At 37.7% G+C, this 20,000-nt stretch overlaps 2 protein-coding genes and 1 long non-coding RNA gene across 5 annotated transcripts; 1 reads left to right on the top strand and 2 right to left on the bottom strand.

Annotated features, from left to right (window-relative positions):
- Positions 1-7,444: 7,444 nt before the first annotated feature.
- Positions 7,445-12,246, bottom strand: LOC122864665. 2 transcript variants are annotated; one of them, XR_006375277.1, is made up of 3 exons: positions 12,164-12,246; positions 8,144-8,224; positions 7,445-7,698 (listed from the first exon to the last, which is right to left on the bottom strand). It is a non-coding gene; the product is annotated as an uncharacterized LOC122864665 (long non-coding RNA). The 2 variants fall into 2 exon arrangements; XR_006375276.1 differs by having other exon boundaries at positions 8,159-8,224.
- On the top strand, positions 8,231-14,280 carry LOC122864664 (interleukin-6-like). 2 transcript variants are annotated; one of them, XM_044172201.1, is made up of 6 exons: positions 8,231-8,687; positions 11,918-12,062; positions 12,156-12,355; positions 12,496-12,594; positions 12,697-12,840; positions 13,531-14,280. In XM_044172201.1, exons 2-6 carry the CDS (start codon positions 12,047-12,049, stop codon positions 13,765-13,767), a joined length of 696 nt encoding a protein of 231 aa, XP_044028136.1. In that variant the 5' UTR covers positions 8,231-8,687; positions 11,918-12,046; the 3' UTR covers positions 13,768-14,280. The 2 variants fall into 2 exon arrangements, with proteins under 2 accessions (XP_044028136.1, XP_044028137.1); XM_044172202.1 differs by lacking the exon at positions 8,231-8,687 and adding an exon at positions 9,888-11,400.
- Positions 14,281-15,388: 1,108 nt separating this feature from the next.
- tomm7 (translocase of outer mitochondrial membrane 7 homolog (yeast)) lies at positions 15,389-19,827 on the bottom strand. Its single transcript, XM_044172200.1, has 3 exons — positions 19,663-19,827; positions 17,434-17,482; positions 15,389-15,788 (listed from the first exon to the last, which is right to left on the bottom strand). The coding sequence occupies exons 1-3, from the start codon at positions 19,763-19,765 to the stop codon at positions 15,773-15,775; spliced, it is 168 nt and encodes a 55-aa protein (XP_044028135.1). The 5' UTR covers positions 19,766-19,827; the 3' UTR covers positions 15,389-15,772.
- Positions 19,828-20,000: the final 173 nt, after the last annotated feature.

Here is a 20,000-nt window from a genome sequence, read left to right as displayed (position 1 = left end):
TGAATGAATGAGCCCTACATAGTAGTGCACATACATTGCTATACAGTACACCAGGGTTACATGATGATGCACAGGGAGAAGAATGGATTATAGGGGGAGGGGAAGTGGAGTAAAGGAGGAGATGGGGAAAGAAAGAGTAAGAGGAACAGGAGGGCCGAAGCAGGGAGAGAGAGATAGTAAACCAATTACCATAGGACTGGAGAAAGCCTTTCATCCCAAAACTGTCACCACACGCAAATATACACACACTCTTTTTTCTTCTGTCTCTCTCCTGCATACAAATACAGTATCCACACACACATGGTCAGACATCTCTCTTTATCACTCACTCACACACATATTCAGAGCTCTCTTCAAACAAATGCACTCTTGATTAAATATTGAGGAGTGCCTGTGGCGAACAGAGCGGCAATACAATTCCTCTCCTCTCTTATGGAGTGTTCCGTCAGTGGAAGAAGAAGGAATGAGTGGCAAAGGAAGAGAGAGAGACGAAGAGGCAAGAACACAGTATCCAGGATGGGAGGAGGGATGGGAAAGGGGTGAGAAACCAGCTGGCCAGTGATGAAAAGACAGGAAAGAAGAAACAGCAGACAAGAAGACAGAGCAGAATCAGAAGGGACTGCCATATTTAAATGAACTAGAAACTATAACACAATATGACAGATAAGGTCACATATAAAAGATCAGAAGCAAGGCTCACACCATGGAAGACCTGATACCGTTCACTTTTAAGTAACTGCACTGACCTTTAGTGCATGACAGACATTACAGAAATACTTTTTTAGCCATGCTAGCTAGCTGGTCGGTCCACCACTTTGGTCCAGGCTGAAATATTTCAACAACTATTGGATGGATTTCCATGAAATTTCTTACAGATATCTGTGTCCCCCTCAGGATGAATCCTGATCACTTTGGTGATCCCCTGACTTTTCATCTAGCGCCCCCATCAGGTGGAAATTTGATCTTCTCTCTTTGGTTTATGAACAATGACCTGCAAAACTACATGACATCCCCATCACTCTCAGTTGTACTGTGTTTAATGCTAATTAGCAAATATTAGCATGCTAGCATGCTAAACTAAGATGGTGAACATTTCTAGTCTATTCTAAACATCAACAGGTTGGCATTGTCATTGATAGCATAATAGCACGCTGACGTTAGCATTTAGCTCAAAGCACCATGACATGCCGTACAGCCTCACAGAGACGCTAGCATGGCTGTAGACTCTTAGTCTTGTTTAACTCAATCTGGGTATAGGGTCAGCTTACGCCTTCAAAACACTGCCATGGATATTTCAGTGTATGAAGTCAAAACCCCTGCACTGGGGGCTTTAAAATACTTTTGCTTCCAAACACATATGGTAGAAACTCTCAGTGGACTTCAGGGTGATCCATTCCAGCTGAGACAATTAAAAAACCATTAGATGATATAAGCCTGCTTCACATACTCCACACACAGTGATTCATACATGTACATCGTACGCAAACTCTTCTGAGCATAAACTCAAACTCAAGTCCAAACACACACTTCCATGACCACAGAGAACCTCAAGCAATTTCTGTTAAATGTGAGGGTCATATATTATTGCTGTAGTACATGGGCAAAGCACAGAACAGTCCTTTCCATACTGTTGCCTCAGGATGTCACCCTTACGGAGAGGACTGAACATTACTCTCATCATAGATGCTGCATGATTGCCATCTAGCAGTAACCATGGTGAACTGCAGACTGAACAGAATTTCAGTGTCAAACTTTTTTCCAACCTCATCAGCCATTACATTGTTTAGTGCAAACCTTGAATACTCTAGTGATTTCAAAGGTATGTGACTGGGGGCACAGACATTGCACAATTCAGGGTTTTTAAGTTCAGACACTGTGGTGCACAAGAGAACAAACACCTGGGGGCAGGTGGGAGTAGAGAGCTGAAAGAGAAGCCAGTGCTCACATATGGCACTCAGAGTCTTTTATCTGAAAAGGTTTCTCTGAGCACAGAAAACAAAAAAGCTTGGTCCTGTGGGAAACTTTTGTGAAACAAAAGGATTATTCAATCCTCCAGCTCCACGTTCAACCACAGAGAAGTATGTGCAACTGTTATTAACACTAGAGTATTTTCATGATTGCATATCTGATCTTCATTTTTGTTTATCTTTTCCAGATGTAGGCCTATCTCTTGTTAACAGGATACATATGAGTCATTCAATATTGCAAGAGTGCACGTTAAATTTCCGGTTGATTACACAGTGTAATTTTTGCATTGCAACTCTAACATACTAATAAGGCAAAGGCATTATCAAAAGGAACCGAGACAAAAGACAAATTTATCAATTGTTTATTAAAAATTAGGAGTAATATTTCTGTTGATGAAAAGGCCAGCCTGTTGCTTTGATCTATGTAGTCCATTACATCTGCTACTTCTCAAGGCTATAATTTCTATATCTGGCCAAGTCTAATGACCAAAGTTGGATTACCATGACCCAGACCCCAATGGGACCCAAAAGTCCCAGGTTGACTGCACAGCCATTGGGTTTTGGTAATTTGATATTTGCAAATTAGTTGGGGAATTTGCACTGCTGGAGAACAATATCAACTAATGCAGAAGCTGAGGGGTTCTGGTTGCACTGGACTTAATGGGAACTTGGAAGCAACATTTGCAGGCAATGTTGCAAATCATTGAGCAGGACTGCTTTTTGGTCATTTTGGAATTTCAGGATTTTTGTATCAATGTGGTGAAGTACCTTGTTTTGTCAGGGTCACTACATTAGCCAAAAACAGACATTCCCATCTGGTTATTACTAAATGGTTGCTCATCTGAATTATTAGAAAATGTACTGTACAATATCATGATACATCGTGATATCTCATAAACTGTGATAGAAGATTTTATCCATACTACCAACCACACTTTTTCTATATGAGAATGTTTGTGTATATTGTTGAAGAGCATTATTTCAGAGTTCTAATGAAATGTTGTCTGTTAGCTTAGTATCACACATGTTTTTTTGTACATACCATGACACACTGTACTATATTGTGTGAGATAAATGACACTGCATATAGTAGAACACGTACAGAGCACATGGTGGTACTACACTGGATATACACAAAATACACCTCTATACAGACATATATAATGTATGTTTATATAGAAAGTCAATCAGTGATGCGCAAGATTCTCTTCAGCCATATTTTGACAGATGAAAAGGACGCAAACACTGGAATATTAATTCAAGATGAACTTATATTAAACTTGTGAGGATGACACTGTCAGTGTTACATACACATTCACCTTGATAACACTGGTTAGATTATTTTTGCACAATATTCATAGTACAACTAACACAACAGGAAAAGTGAACTGAATTTCCCTGAATTTGAGTTTCATTGATAATGAAAAACCAAAAAGAGGATCTAACTAATTTAGAAACTAGATTTTTCTGTTCTCTGGGTGTAATTAAGATGGGGTTGTCTTCGAAGAGATTGGAGATTAAATGGAAAGCCCAAGTGGGACGTTTAATGGATCCTACCCTTTCCTTTACCATCCATGTAGGATATAGGCAATAGATAACTATAGGCAATATTATCTCTAATATAACTGATGCAATCAAATACAATAAACAAGTGAAGATATGTGATAACTTAATGTATTTGTACAGTATTTATAGACACACAAACCCTGGTGGAGGGTTGGAGAGTTAAAAGCATAAAGATGTAACCCCTCCTTTTCTTAGTCATAAGGATTTCAGTAGAAGCATGAACAAAAATAACAACTGCAGAACTAGAGGAAGCCAGCTGATAACAGACTGATACAAATATGCTGAATAATCTTTTAACATGATCATGTATTACAGTAATCTCAGCACTGAGAGGAGGAACAAGCTGCAGAAAATAACGAACATGGCCTCCAAAATCATATGGAAGCCACAAAGGCATCTAAGTAGCATGTATGAAGAACTCTCAAGGACTAAAGCAAACAGAATTATTAACGACCCTTCTCAGCCACCGCACAGTGAATTTGAACTTTTATCCTCAGGAAGAAGTTATAGACTACCATTCGACTAGCCATTCAATATCTAAGAAATCCTTTGTCCCGAGTGCTGTTAAGGTAATAAATTAAACTAGGATTCGTACCTAAGACTATGATACAGGGTGGTGCTCCTGAGACCTTGCTGCAGTTTTTTGCACAGTAGGTTCACTGTTACTGTTGTTTATTGCTTTTGTGTATTTTATTTCTTTATATCTCATCATTCACTGTGGTATTTTATTTCTCTTGTTGTGAAGCACTTTGTACTTTGTTTTGATAAGTGCTCTATCAATAAAGTTTTATTAGTATTATTTATTATAGGTTCATTTCCTGAACACTTGTATATGGTGTATATTATAGACTTGTGTATTGTGAATTGTATTTTTATGAATGTGTATTGCTGAGACATAATTTCTTGCATTTTGTTTTACGTGTGTGTTGTTGTATGCATGTTTTTATGGCATATTGAAGGCAAATTTTCACATTGTGGACAATAAAGTTTTCGTAATCGTAATGTTTCTAAGAATATCATTAGCATTAACCTTCTCTGCCGCATTGAACCTGAACAAGGTTGAAGCAATTCATTGACATATGAGTTATAATGTTTTAACTCACCCTGCTGAGACTCACCAGGACCAATTCCTTCTGGGAAATGAAGCAAGCTTCTCAAAGCCTCTGACAATTCAGGTTTCACCAAGCTTATTTGTTGAGGATTTCCCTGTTGCCATGGCAATAAGAGTGACTCTCACTGTTGACTTTATAGAGTGTTTATAATTGCTACAAACTTCAAAATACTGTATGTAGTTATTGTTTGTCATTTTTTTCTTAGATGCAGACACTATTATCTATATTTTAGATGTTGTTTGTTGGATGATATTATTCAACTGAAATATTTCAGTACAGACGTTTAGGAACAGATTGATTTAAACAATATCTTGTGTTAGTTGCTAAGAGATCAATTCTAATGTCACTGGCATAGAAAGGCGCCATTAAACAGTTGGATTTGAACTCAGGACCTTCTTGTTGTGAGGAGATTGCTAACCACTGACCCACCAGGCTGCCTTCTTATTCTCATGCAACCTGGAATTCACACTCTACATCTTATATTTTTTGACAAAATAATCTCACCTCAGGGTCCATTTAGCAGACGCTCTGGAGCTTTCGATCATTTCACATGATTTTTATTACTGAATCATCTGCTGATAAAGAGCATGTGGTGTGACTAAAAGCTCAGAACAGCTACTAATTTGACCTTTAGGTGAGATTGTTTTGTGGACTGCTTTGTGATCTTTGAAACCGATCTTCTGTATTGTGGTACAACATCCTTTTAATGCACGATTATGTAAAAAAAATAAAAATAAATTTCTGGTGTTTGAACCAATAACAATAATGTTTGAAACATTATTTTATAAATATAGCAGATGACAGATATGTTTAATTTGTAAGAAAGTTTGGAGCACATTTCTTTATGCATTTTCACCACTCTTTGAGAAAAAACATGCAGTAAATGTGCATTCCCTCCAAGCTGCTTGGTGCTAAGCCCCTTTTAAAATGCAAAGTAGCAAAACAGAGAAGTAAAATGCAAACTTTGCACACACACACACACACACACACACACGCACATCCTAGACAAATCCCTTTGCCGTGCACTGAGAAGTTACAATACAGTACAAAGTTGCTTTATAAGTGTTCATTAAATTTTTTTAGAAAGAATAAAAGAAAAATTTAAGGGTGTATTAAGTTAATTTTCAATAGAAGAGACATGGTTTGTCTGTGGTTGATGGAGTGCACACACTGTGGATTTTTGTGGTATAAATACATTACTTTGGTCACACAAACAAAAAAGCAGAAATGAGATTCAGAGCCACTTCTTCCATCTCACCAGACTTTCTTCCCAAACAAGAAAAGTGAGCACAATAGTCACACATAAATTAAATTAATTAATGATCCTCAAGGTTCAGAACTGGAATAGATGTTAAAGTCAAAACTTTGTATGTCCACAAAGCAAACTGAAAGTATATCTTAAGCTCTTCAGGAGAATGTCCAGGATCGGCACTTCCCATCAACCACGCCACCCGGCAACCACTGAGCTATTCTAGAGTCTCAGATTGTCCACTGAAAGTACCAAAACCTTCCCCGATCAAAAGTGGACACAAACCCGTTCTTACAACATCCTCCATAAAGCAGATCAAGCATCAATTAGTACACAGGTTACTGTTTTTTTTTTTTTTTGGACCCAGTTTGGGAGTTCTCCGGTTTGATTTCCCATGAGTAATCCCAAAAGACAGGAGGGAAAATTACACATCAAAAATAGTAGCGGGGGAATTATAAAGAATTAAATATTTTGATTACAAAGCATCTCACAGAGCCTGTGGAGTGAAGCACTAATGATCATATATGTTGCAATGCTGACTTGAACGAAAGGTATTTGCAATTAAGTAGTATTTGAAAGGAGAATGTGAAAAAAGAAAGAAAGAAAGAAAGAAAGAAAGAAAGAAAGAAAGAAAGAAAGAAAGCTGAGAAAACATAGACAGTTGGTGGAGGAAAATGACTTTTCTTTGAATGTTTAATCATCCTACCAACTGGGGTACCGGCAGACCCCAGAGGTATACCTTTTTGTCATATCTCACAGGTGCTTTATTCCAATTTTTCATGACTTTGTTAATCAAATTGTTCCTAATGACTTTATATCATTGTTTTCTGTTTCTGTTTTAATTAGTACTTTTTAAAAATACCAATGTATTGGGGTCCTGGGGGACCCCAGTCAAAAACACCCAATTCTGCCAATGCACTTTTAATAGATAGAACTATTTATTGAGTTCATGTTTGCCATGGGTCTCAATTTAACTTGAAATTACTGAAAACTAAAGGATACCAGAATCAAAGGATGGTAAATTAACATTTAAGAACTAATGTGGAGTGCACGCTGTAATTTGTATTAAAGAAAAGTAGGCCTATATATTTCTGTTTTACACAATATGCAAATTAACTGTAACTTTCCTAAAATAATAATAATAATAATAATCTGGGGTTTTTTTCAGATGACATTAATTACATAACTAATAATGTTTTCAGAAGAAATAAGTTAACATATTGCTATGATGGTTGTTTCTTACAGTAGTTTATTCTTGGGATCCCCATTGACCCCAGTCGGTAGTCCTTGTACGTTAAATATGTTGGGTTAAGGAATATGAGGGTTAAGGAAAAAGGAAATGAGGTATCTGGAGCTGGTTATTAAGGTGAATTCTTTGGTACTCAACTCTTCCCTTTCATTATTCTCATTATCAAGTGATTATAAGAAAACAATGTGTGTGAGTAATTAGCTACTTTAAAAGCATAGCTTTGCAAGCTACCAATTACTTCACACTGGAAGTTCAATCAGGAGAGACTTCATCATGAGTGAACGAATATTTTTTTATTGACATGTGCAAATAAAGATGAGAAATATGAAGAGTCTTTGGCGATGAGACTCCATCGTGACATCTTCATATTTTAAAAGGGGGTATATGATATCCCCCCTGATGGAGTCCAGACACTGGTGGTGGTGGTGGAAGGACGCTGAAGACCTGGATGTGATGAGGAGTGGACTTCTGATGAGCTCAACCTTCACTGGGTGTGGTGAACTGCAGGTGAATGGAGCGAAGGAGGGTCACAAAGATTCCGCACTGAAATGACAGCTGACAGCGAGCAAAGAGGGGAACAGATTTAAGTTTGACAGCAGGATATGAATTGGCTGACAAAAAATCGTGGCAAATTCTAGTTGGTTAACTGAAAGAAAGAAAGAAAGAAAGAAAGAAAGAAAGAAAGAAAGAAAGAAAGAAAGAAAGAAAGAAAGAAAGAAATGTAATGGAGTGGAAGCAGCACAAGTACCTCAAAATTGTACTTAAGCTCAGTACTAGAGTAAATGTACTTAGTTTCATTAAATGAGGACGTACTGTAGAATATCCTGGATATCGACAAGCTTTTTTTATCATGGAAGATGAACTCATGAAGACCTCAAAGTCAAATCACATTTTTGCACGTTTACAGACTCAAATATAGTCTTCTTATTTTTGCATATTAACACTGGAAGTAAAAATCAAAACAATCTTACTTTACAATGGAAACAAGCAATACTCCTACTGTATAAAACCTCACAGGGAGGAGGAAGATGGAAGAAACACCGAAAGGAATCTTCCTTCTCTGCCTCAGTGAAGGGAGCGGCTACACAAATGACAAGAGGAAAACAGTTGAGGACCACAAATGCCATATCTTACAACTTGAAAAGAAAGAAGTTAGCAATAGCACCTACATTGTACTTGCACTAATTCCCATGTACAGGAACCTAAACTATTGTGAGCTATCCCTAAAGTTAGTCACTTCTGGAATATATAACAACAGTTGGTGCCATGATAGTGAAAATAACAGGAGTAGAGTTTAACAGGAATGAAAACACATTTGAGGATTTACGTCAATTATCACAGTAGGGAGAGTATTTCAGGAAAGAGAGGGAGATGAGAAACCCTTCTGCTGCTGGCAGGGTCACATGCAGGAAGTAGACAGAGCATCAATCAGTGGGTGCATGGTGGTAAATGGTACAGTAATATCCCATGTTAAACATTAAATCTTATCAAAAACACCTCAAATATCTGGAATGAACTTGTATGGGAGGCGTACCGCATAGCTGGTATGTAGGCTACTGTAGTCATGCAGTATTCTCTTACTATAGTCACGATTCAGGCAGGAGCTTAGAAGTCTCAGATCTTAGCATTTTGGACTAACGTTTGCACTGAATCAAACAATATGAAGATTCAAACAAGCGTAAGAGTCTACAGCCATGCTAGCAGCTCTGTGAGGCTGCATGTAGGCACAGCAGCTTAGCTTTAGCTTTGAGCTAAATGCTAACGTCAGCCATGTTCACCATCTTAGTATAGCGTGTTAGCATGCTAATATTTGCTAATTAGCAATAAACACAAAGTACAGCTGAGGCTGATGGGAAGATTTAAGCACAGGAACATGACACACAACATCCCTGTGAGGAAACAGCAAGAGAATCACTAATTTCATGCGCCAATTGAACTTAAGTGTAGAAACATATTCCTTAGATACATTACCAGAATAATAAAAATGCCTATTTGATGGCACAGTGTGACAGATATTGCTAATTTCCGCCGAGGGGAAGAACATCTTACATTACAAGTTTTGCTAATATTGAGAAAGAAGGTCTCAAGGAAATACAGAAAGTTGATTGGGATAGGCAACTAAGCCCTGTGTGTTATTCAAATTAAAAACCCACTGTGAATTTGACTTCTCGTCACCGCATATTGCTTATTTATTTCATCATATTGATTTTACCATCACAGACCATTGGGATGCTGTTATGCAAATGCATGGTTTGTGGGTGGATTTAAATTATTTGGCTTAAAATATCATAGGGATTTTTCTTTTCACAATGACAATGCTAACATGACGAGCAGATATAATGTTTACCATGTTCACCATCTTAGTTTAGCTTGTTAGCATGCTAATATTTGCTAATTAGCAATAAACACAAAGTAGGCTACAGCTGAGGCTGATGGGAAGATTTAGTCTTAAACTAAAGTATCGGACAAATGAACAAATTTGACCTAACGATGGCACTAGATGAAAAGTTCAGGGATCACCAAAGTTATTACAGTTCATCCTGAGAGAAACATGAATGAGTGTCTCAAATTACATGGCAGTCCATCCAACAGTTGTTGAGACATTTCACTCAAAACCACAAATATCAACCTCATGGTGGCACTAGAGGAAAAGTTAGAGGATCAGCAAAGTTAGGTGGGGAACATGAATATCTGTACAATATTTCATATATTTCATGGCAATCCATTGAACAGTTGTTGAGATATTTCAGTCTGGACCAAAGTGGTGGACCGACCGACAGACCTACATTGCCACCCCTAGAGCCTTGCTGTTAAAAAACCAAACAAAACAGTTTTTATATTATTTTGTTTGCCAGAGGGACTGTGGAAAATTAAAAGTCATGAACATTATATCTGACAAAATATCCAGTAACTGAGGCGCAGGTCTGTTAAGAATATCCAGCATTTGATAGATTAGTTGGCTAGCTTTTATCATAAATGTTACAGATAGTGAAGAATTTATATGGGGAGAATATCAGTGGGCTTAGTATTTTGTGAAATATGTAACTTGATGTAAACTGATCTAAGAAAACATAACAAAAGCAACAAGACGTTCTATTAAAAATAGTCTTTAAACCTGAGATTTATCAAGTGATTTAACAGACTGAGGAGTAAATTGACCATGATATGTAAAATGTGTAGTGCCCCTTTAACAGAAGTAAAAATCTCAAGAAAAATAATTATAACAGGAGTGCCCCAGTGGGTGGTGTCCCCACCACTTACTGGGGCACTCACCACCCACAGGTACTCCCCACTTTAATAGACACTAAAGTGGATGGTTAAAAGTAAAAACCCTCCAATGAATATGGGTTAGTGTGCTAATAAATTTTACTTTAGAAGAACTCAAGGACACTTAAATTGACTTTTATTGAAAATAATTGCCTCAAGACTTTTTCTCAGCCTTCTCATGTTACAGTGTAGAAAATTATAAATTGGTAACAATATTGTAATCTTTAAAACATTTTGTAGTGGCAAGGTCAAGCACAAGCCATGGGTACGAACTTGGAAAAAGTGTCTAAGAAACCATATTTGGCACACTATCAGGCTGGAAAAAATCCAGGTGAACTATCCAAGCTGGTGACAGGTACCCTGACCAGAGAGTATTGGTGATGTCATCAAAAGATGGCACACAAAAGATGATCATATTCCTGACATCAGTTAATCCTTGTTATCATATTCAAATCAATTAGAATTAGAATATGATCTTAGAGGCTATGTGATCAGGATATGACTGTTAAAAGCATTACCTCATTCCTTCATTCCTTCAAGCGCCCTGATTAGGTCAACTATCAAACTCTTATATGGAAAAAACTGGTATCATGACTAATATTGGAACAGGAACATGACACACAACATCCCTGTGAGGAAACAGCAAGAGAATCACTAATTTCATGCGCCAATTGAACTTAAGTGTAGAAACATATTCCTTAGATACATTACCAGAATAATAAAAATGCCTATTTGATGGCACAGTGTGACAGATATTGCTAATTTCCGCCGAGGGGAAGAACATCTTACATTACAAGTTTTGCTAATATTGAGAAAGAAGGTCTCAAGGAAATACAGAAAGTTGATTGGGATAGGCAACTAAGCCCTGTGTGTTATTCAAATTAAAAACCCACTGTGAATTTGACTTCTCGTCACCGCATATTGCTTATTTATTTCATCATACTGATTTTACCATCACAGGCCATTGGGATGCTGTTATACAAATGCATGGTGTGTGGGTGGATTTTCCGTTTAAATTATTTGGCTTAAAATATCATAGAGATTTTTCTTTTCACAATGACAATGCTAACATGACGAGCAGATATAATGTTTACCATGTTCACCATCTTAGTTTAGCTTGTTAGCATGCTAATATTTGCTAATTAGCAATAAACACAAAGTAGGCTACAGCTGAGGCTGATGGGAAGATTTAGTCTTAAACTAAAGTATCGGACAAATGAACAAATTTGACCTAACGATGGCACTAGATGAAAAGTTCAGGGATCACCAAAGTTATTACAGTTTTCACAATGACAGTGCTGACGTTGTTGTGCGTTATTATTGAAATAATTACTTATAGAGCATTTCATCATTTAATTTGAAGTAGAAAATAATCAAAGCGTTTTGTATATTAAATTCGTGCCCTCGCTGGTCATTTTGAAGATGGACGCTCCTGCCATCTTAATCAAAATCACCATCAAACACCGAAGGGTGCTGACGCAAACTTTTAATTCCGTGCCTGTTGCAGAAAGGTATTGGGAAATCCCTCCTGAAGAATATAAAATGACAGCCCATCGCAGAGAAAAGGCTACTCCTTCTGGCCCTGACAGCCCTCAGCATCAGCGGAAACTCAACAAGTGCTTCGCAGCTGCGCAACATGCCCTATAAACTCAGTAAGTGGTTTGCACGCTGCGGCGCGCACGTTTCCCTTGTTTCTTCCTCTTTTGTTGTTCATTCAGTCATTCATGCTTTACGTCCCCGCACAGACGCGTACCTGCTCTCTGCAGTGATGCTGGCAGCTCTGCTGCAGTGCGCTCCCGGAGCTCCAGCTGAATACGCGCCCACCGACAGCCCGGCAGGTGACTCCTCAGGTGAGGAGGAGGAGGAGGAGAGGCCCTCTGAACTACTGAGCGTCTCCAAGGAGTTGGAGTTGATCCTTGGCGCAACCAAACGCCACAGGGAGGAGGTAAGCGCGTTATCTTCCAGGAATGTCAGTGAACTATAGTATTTCAGTTGCTTACATCAGTATCTTATTTTCTGAGCATTTATAAAGTAAACTGCACTCCTGACCTCCATGCTGTTTCTTTCATCATTTCCCCTTATCAGTTTGAAGATGAATTCCAAACTGAGGTGAAATATGACTTTCTGAGGCACTACACAGTCTCCTCACTTCCAGCAAGCTGCCCTTACTCCAACTTCAGCAAGGTATAGTTGTGTCTCCTCCTTTGTCGTCCTGTTAGCCGATAAAAGAAACTGGGTGGTGGGGTTCATTTGAGCACTGACAGTGATTTTCTTTCCTCTCTCCAGGAGGCTTGTCTCCACAGGTTGGCCCATGGGCTGCCTATTTACAGAGTTCTTCTCAAGTATGTGGAGAAGGAGTGCCCCAGCAGCCGGATCCCCTCAGAGGCCAGATTCTACGGAGGCCTCCTGATCAGTCAGATCAAAGAAAAGGTGGGTCTGAGATGCTAAACTAAAAATCATATTTCAATTTGTAGCTCTGCTGTGGTGGCCTTTGTATCAGCTCTCTCCTGGTCATTATTGCTTTTGATCTGGCTCACTTTTTCACCATCTTTGTTATAGCCAGTGGTGGAAGAAGTATTTAGATCCTGTAGCAATACAACACTATAAAAATACTCCATTATGAGTAAAAGCCCTGCCTCCTGTCAGTGTTACATTATTATATTTTACATTATCACATTATTATTACTGATGCCTTAATGTGTTAGTTATACTGTTATAGCTGGTAAAGGTGGAATTAATTTTACTTTGTATACTATTGGGTAGTTTAACAATGGCAGTGCCTTGTATTTTTATAAACTCCTCATGAGTTTCGTATCTGCAAAGTAACTACTGGAGTGGAAGTAGCACAAAATGGAAATACCCAAGCAAAGTACCTCAAAACTGTACTTAAGCTCAGTACTTGAGTAATGTACTTACTTACATTCCACCACTGGTTATAGCTCAGTTATTAGATTCCCTACTTATAATTTCTTTTGCGTTTAATTTCTGTTGCGTAAATGTCTGATTTTGTCTTCTATTTTTGATCACGTCTAATTGTAAATGACTTTGTAATGGATTGGATTATTATTACAATACAGCACTGCATAGTCCTATAATACCACTGTCACTTCTGCCCCACAGATGAAGAACCCTGAACAGGTCACGGCACTCACCAGCAGCCAGGAGAATAAGCTGCTGAAGGACCTCGACAACCCCGACACTTTCCACAGAAAGATGACGGCACACAGCATCCTGCGCCAGCTCCACTACTTCCTTGTCGACGGCAAAAGAGCTATTAAAAAAAGGGAGTTCAGAGCAAGTATGGCCAACAGGGGCATGGCACCTGTTACTTTCTATTACCAAAAGTTAAAAATATGAAGGTATTAAAAATCACTTATTACGTAATACCTCAGGGAAATTGGATGGTGTTAAAAGTACATGTTCTGAGTACACCAACTGTACTGTTGGTATAGTGGGTCTATCAATCTATGACTGTGTAAATCTTACAGACCTCAAGGCTTGAACCAACCACTATTACACAACTTATTTAACCTATTTATGCTTAGTGAAAAGTGATATTTATTAGTCATAGGAAAATCCATGATTGTGGGTTTCTTGCACTAAAAATGCAATTTGTACTTGATTTTAGAGTTGGTTAATTTCTTGATTGTTATTACTTGAGCAGCATTGTTAGGAAAAGCAATAATTGCATCATCTATTTTTATAAACAATAAGTTTATATTTACAGTACTTTTAACTGTTATTTATTTACAACTATTATTATTAAACTGAATTTGCTGTTCATTTAATTACAATGCAATGAGCTGTGCTTTGAAGGCAAAACAACCAATTCTGTAAATATGCAGAAATAAAAAAAAAAAACTATTTGCATATTAGTTTCTTTATTCCAACACTTTTCCACACATCACACATTTCATGCTACTGCAGGGTTGTGACACATTTTGTAACTGTTAACACTTGCAGATTTTAATCAGACTCCTTATGTGTGTTGGTTGAAGACTGGAAAATATGACTATCAAACCAAAATGTGTTGTGAGCAGCGGCCTATGAATCATTATTTCTATTATCTTACAGAATTTTGTGTGGAATTACAAACATTAAAATTTCACGGACTTTAACACTTAAACACAACGATCAATCAAATTCTGAATTTTCTACATGACTTTCATAATTTTTATAAATCGAGACCCAGTTTTGGTTCTTAAGATTAAGCATTAACATGACTCCTGGTGTAGGACGGAGGAAATATTCAGATCCTTTACTTAAGAAAAGGTACTAATACCACACTGCAAAAATACTCTGTTACAAGTAAAAGTCCTGCAATGAAAATGTTACTTAAGTATAAGTATGTACATAAAATCAAGAAAATTTCCTTTTAAAAGGTAAAGTACTCTATGCAGAAAAAATCCCCATGACTGTTTTTATACTGTTATTATACATTAAGTCATTAGTTTATTATTACTCATGCATTACTGTAAAAGCAGGATTTTACTGTAGAGCTCATTTGTAACTATTGTGTAAAGGGCAGCAAGTAATGATTATTTTCATTATGGATTAAACTGCTGATTATTTTCTCCATTAATTGATTGTTTGGTTTATAAAAATTCAGAAAATAGTGAGAAATGGCGTCACAGTTACCCAGAGCCCAAAGTGACACCTTCAAAATGTTTGTTTTGTCCAACCAACAGCCCAAACCTCAAAATTATTAACAATAAGTTAATCAAAGTTCAGCTGTACTTGTACATAGTTGGCAGGTTGGGTAGTTTAATGTATAACAAAACATATTTTTTTTAAGCTCTTCATATGTTTTGTGTGCAAAAATCTTAATTTGTAAGTAACCACTAATAAAGCTGTCAGATAAATGTACAAGTAGAAAGTGGCATGAAAAGAAAAGACCTCAAATTTGTACTTAAGTACAGTACTTGAGTAAATGTACTTAGTTGCATACCACCACTGCTCCTGGTAATAAAGACAAGAGTGACATTTCTGTGTGGATTTATTTTCAGAAATTTTACGTTACAAACAAAAAGACGGAATCAATGGTATATCCAAACATCGCTGTCACACATCAAAATACCGACAGATAGTCCAGTCAAGACTACATATTCTCAGAAACAAAGTCTTGATTTCATCTTGTTAATCCAAATATCTTCCATGTAGCCAACACTCTCCATACATGTACTGTGTATGTAGCCATAAACAGTATGGCTACATATAACATTCCTTCATTACTGCTCAGACATTGGACAGTATGATTTATGGAGAGGAAAGTGAAAAATAATGTCAATTTTCTGGATTTCCAATGACGGGTGGGTCACATGGTCTCGATGAGGGGAGGGGACTGGCTGTGCAGAGACGTTCCTTAGCCCCATAGCAAACTAGAGAAAAGAAAAATAAAGGTTCAACTAGTCTCCTGAAATTCCACAATTCACTTAGAGAGCCCAAGTGCTGGCGTATCATCACCAAAAAGTTTATTATAATTTTTTTTAATATATTTCTTCAACTCAGTGATTATACACCAACACAAATCATCAAACCCCATTGAAAATACGATGGTACACCTCAAGGGGTTTAACCTGCCAAATTACATATGTGGTAAGGTATTAAGCATGTGTGATCCTACCTCATGATTTTCAATTCCAGTTTCTAATTGTAAAAAGTATTAAATTCACCTTATTTAGCATGCTTACTACAGCAACTGCAGCTAAAAATAGCTAACATCTAGATATACAGATGCTCAGGATTTACAAGTGCGAGAACCTTAAAGTGTAGAGAAACTAATTTCTAAATGAACAGAGAGTAGTTCCTGCAGAAGAAAAAAAAATGTTTATTACATTTCTATCATTATCAAAGATATTTAAGTAAAAAGAAGGAAATGTGAAGTAGTTGATCTTTGTTTTTTAGTAGAATGTAATTCCTTCAATATGGAGGAATACTCAAAAGACAAAAACTTCAATCAATTAAAGAGATGTCCTGCAAAATCTGACGTACACAGTAGGAGGAGAAACTATTCTTATTCTTGTAGAGAGTATTCTTGTAAGATATCTTATGACGCACTCTGTATGAACTGTATGAATATTTGTGTTGAGCCACAGATTGGTTCTATTGCTGATGTTATTGCAAGACTGACTGTAGTTGTATTTCAGCAAGAGTAACCCACGGCTCTGGCTAGTGAGGGAGAGCAGGATGATTTTGATGCTTTTTTGGCAAATAAGATGTAGTATTCTGCGTTGGGGACTTTGAGTAAAGGGGGGAAAATAGTTTGTGGATGTCTATAAATAAAGCCCCTTTCACACTAGACAAAACCCCCACTAACACCTGGCTTTTGTCTTCAGTGGGAAAGTGTACAAACAGCGTTTATTCGCTGGTCAAATGACTGCAGTAGTCACGGGTCTTTATTGGCTCCAACTCCTATCGGCACTGATGGAAACATGACACCCGGGCGGACATGCACGATGCTTTGACGCGCGTTGAAGTTCTGGGAGTTGACGAGTAAATAGCCAGGAACATTATTTATTGTTTTTTACAGTCTATGGGAACAACGTGCAACGGTGCTTTTGTTCTTCGTATCATGCAAGATGCAACACTTGCAATGAGGTGAGAGATCTTGTCCTGATTCGAGGGGAAGAGGAAATAAGGAGACAGACTACTGGCACTGTGAGAGACGGTGAGTTTGAAAGAGAAACTGAAGTAAAAGATATTGAAAAAAAATAACCACCATAACTGTCACCGGCCTCCATGCGGCCTTCTACTGTTTACTAACCCTGTTTTCAATAATTAGGTTTTTCATTTTTGTCACCACTATTACCACAATCTTAATACATACATCACTTTTCCGCCAGTTATTAAAACAACTTGTACGACTCGTTGACAGTTAGCCCAATTACTCCACATCAAAAGGAAAAAAGCATAGGTGTTAAAACGTCTTTTTAGCATCACATTTCACACCATCCGGTTTCCTGCTTCTGAAATAACATATATGATTAGACAGGAAGCACAATTCTCAAACCAATCTGTCCTTACCTCAAGACCGTGGGTTCAGGCATTCCTGGATCTGCTCCTCGTTTGAAACCTGTGAATCGAAACCATAAAGAAGAATTGAAGCACACTGGTTTCAATTTGAGAAAAGAGCCCAGAAACGTGTGGCACAGTGAAACCAGAATCTAGCTCACCCAAGAACTTATTACCACAAGTATCGTATAGAAAATCAACTGGCCTAAAATACACATTTACAATTAAATATGTGAAATTCATGTGTACTTATGATACAGCAAAAATATCCCGACAATTAGGATGTGAATGGCCAAGTGTTTCCCTGTGAGTCTTTACACTTAATCAGCAGATTGATCAAACAGCATCATTGCGTCAGAAAGCTTTTACATCAGCCGAGGTCTTGCAGATCTCATTTTTGTGGAATAGTGAAAGGGCAGCTGTAATTACATCTGAAATGTAGTGAGCAGCACATCTGACTCACTGCCTCCGCCTCACACACACACACACACACAGAAAGAGAAACATTAATTTCCCTACATTTTTAGCTTCATTCATTGGTCATTCGTGGTGCAACTGATTCTTAAGAAAGACAAGAGATTTCTAGAAAAAAAAAAAAACACGGTTCAAACTCTTCCCATTTCAAAGTAAAGACACTCTTTTCAGAATATATAAATGAGATTTATCCATGTAACAAATTCTTGAGGAAACGATTTAATTTGGACAAAAACTGATGTACATTCTATGACAGAGCATATTTTTCACCTTTATGTACTTAAGAATGTTTTGGTAATCTAACACTATTTTAATTATACTATTAAACTACACCTTTCTCAATATAGACTAAATATAGCCTCAATTTGCTACTACCTTAATCTGGGGCTGTAACTGATCATTTTCATTGGAGAATGAATTGTTTAGTCTCTAAAATGTCACAAAAAAGGACAATCACCCATGTTTTCAGAGCCTGAGGTGTCCGATCAACAGTTAAAAAATTTAATTTGCACTTAAGAGATAGTCAAAATATTCAAATCCTCACATCAGAAATGCTGAAACCTACAAAACTTTGGCGTTTTTTTAATACATTAATCAACTATTAACATTGATTAATAATGATTTAATTGACTAATTGTTTCAACACTATCAGATCATGATTGCCTGACATATGCCGCGTTATTCAGATGGTGGTAACACAAGAGCAATAAAAGACATGCAATATTTGAAAATTCTGCCCTTAAAGAAGTAAATGAGTTGCAAGAGAGAAGTGAATGTAAAAAAGGCTACAGAAAGGGAGATAAAATGAGAGGGGAGAAAGTATCACATCAGTGTTGGTCTTTCCAAAATGCTGAAGTCAGAGAAGATTCACTAATAGATGGCAACTACACCGGCTGTGATGTCACACATGTAAAAGTCTTAACTTCCTCAGGATTACTCCAAACCACAGCCATGAAAAAAGTCATAACTTCCCCATCTCTACTCCAAACCACAACCAGGTAATTTGGTGGCCCAGACATGCCCCAGACATTTGGTTCTAAAATATATACACACAAGCATGACTTAAAAGAGGAACAGTTTTAAACTAACTAGCCAGGACTTACTGCTCAAGTACTTCCAGGTCAGCAGTTTTCAACATTTTTAGATACAAGCAGATAGGAACTTGCACAGTCCTCAATGCATCATAGAGATCATTCAAACATATCTCTCCCTCTCTCACATACTAGTATTCTTTCTGAAAATCTGAAATAATGACCAGTTAAGGGTGCCACAGCTAGCTTTCATACGGAGATCATGGACAGTTCCATCATATCCGTTTGGAGTATCTGTACTGATTCAATCGTTCACACACGTAAATATAGGACTTTCACTTCTACAACCATTAAACATCAAAATGCATTACATTACTTCTCCAGAGGGGGCAATTTAAAGTCGACTACCCCTTTGGACCAGAGACTGTATACAGTCAATGCTTCGGACCCATAAAGGCTAAACCTGAATGCTACAGAACCAATGCAGTTATTGTTAATTAAATAAAATTGCGTCTGGAAACGCTGTTGTCTTATTATTTTCTATACGTTGTTCCTATGAAGGGTGCCAACCATTGGCTACATTAGTTCAAAGTTATAGCTACATCACACCCACCCACCCTTAATATTTGCTCATAGTTGGAAGCTAATGTGCTAAGCTAACTGGCTAACGTTAACGAGAGCGAGGCATGTCTCCTCAACATGCCGTATTCCCCCCTGCTCCTGTTCGGATACTGACCGAGGTACAGCACGGTTGGGATAAAACCCCATCGGATGACAAACTGGCCGCACTGGAACAGCTGCTGCAGCCGCTGTTTGGTCTCTTTGCTCAGTTTAGCCATGTGTTTATCCCGACCAGCGAATATGTTGCTGCTGACAAGGACAAGGTAAGAGGAAGTGACGTAAGAACCCGGTTGTTAACCGACATTGTCCATCAGTCATAGGCCGCCATCTTGTGGCCAGACATGTAACTGCGCGGCTGCTACAAGTACTGAGCACACAGACATACTGAACTTAATAAATGCCACTGAAGCTAATGTTCAGTTCAAACCGGTTCAAACTCTTCTCTTTTGAGGA

Source organism: Siniperca chuatsi, linkage group LG17 (genome assembly GCF_020085105.1).
Source record: "Siniperca chuatsi isolate FFG_IHB_CAS linkage group LG17, ASM2008510v1, whole genome shotgun sequence".
Lineage (NCBI taxonomy): Eukaryota > Metazoa > Chordata > Actinopteri > Centrarchiformes > Sinipercidae > Siniperca > Siniperca chuatsi.
The sequence above is the reverse complement of the archived record's forward strand: the minus strand, read 5'-3'. Positions and strand labels throughout refer to the sequence as shown.

Coding starts and splice junctions, on each gene's coding strand:
- LOC122864664 (XM_044172201.1), top strand. Junction 12,356..12,495: donor CCAAACGCCACAGGGAGGAG/GTAAGCGCGTTA, acceptor TCCCCTTATCAG/TTTGAAGATGAATTCCAAAC. Junction 12,595..12,696: donor CTTACTCCAACTTCAGCAAG/GTATAGTTGTGT, acceptor TCCTCTCTCCAG/GAGGCTTGTCTCCACAGGTT.
- tomm7 (XM_044172200.1), bottom strand. CDS start 19,765: ATGGCTAAACTGAGCAAAGAGACCAAACAGCGGCTGCAGCAGCTGTTC. Junction 17,483..19,662: donor CCCAACCGTGCTGTACCTCG/GTCAGTATCCGA, acceptor TTCGATTCACAG/GTTTCAAACGAGGAGCAGAT.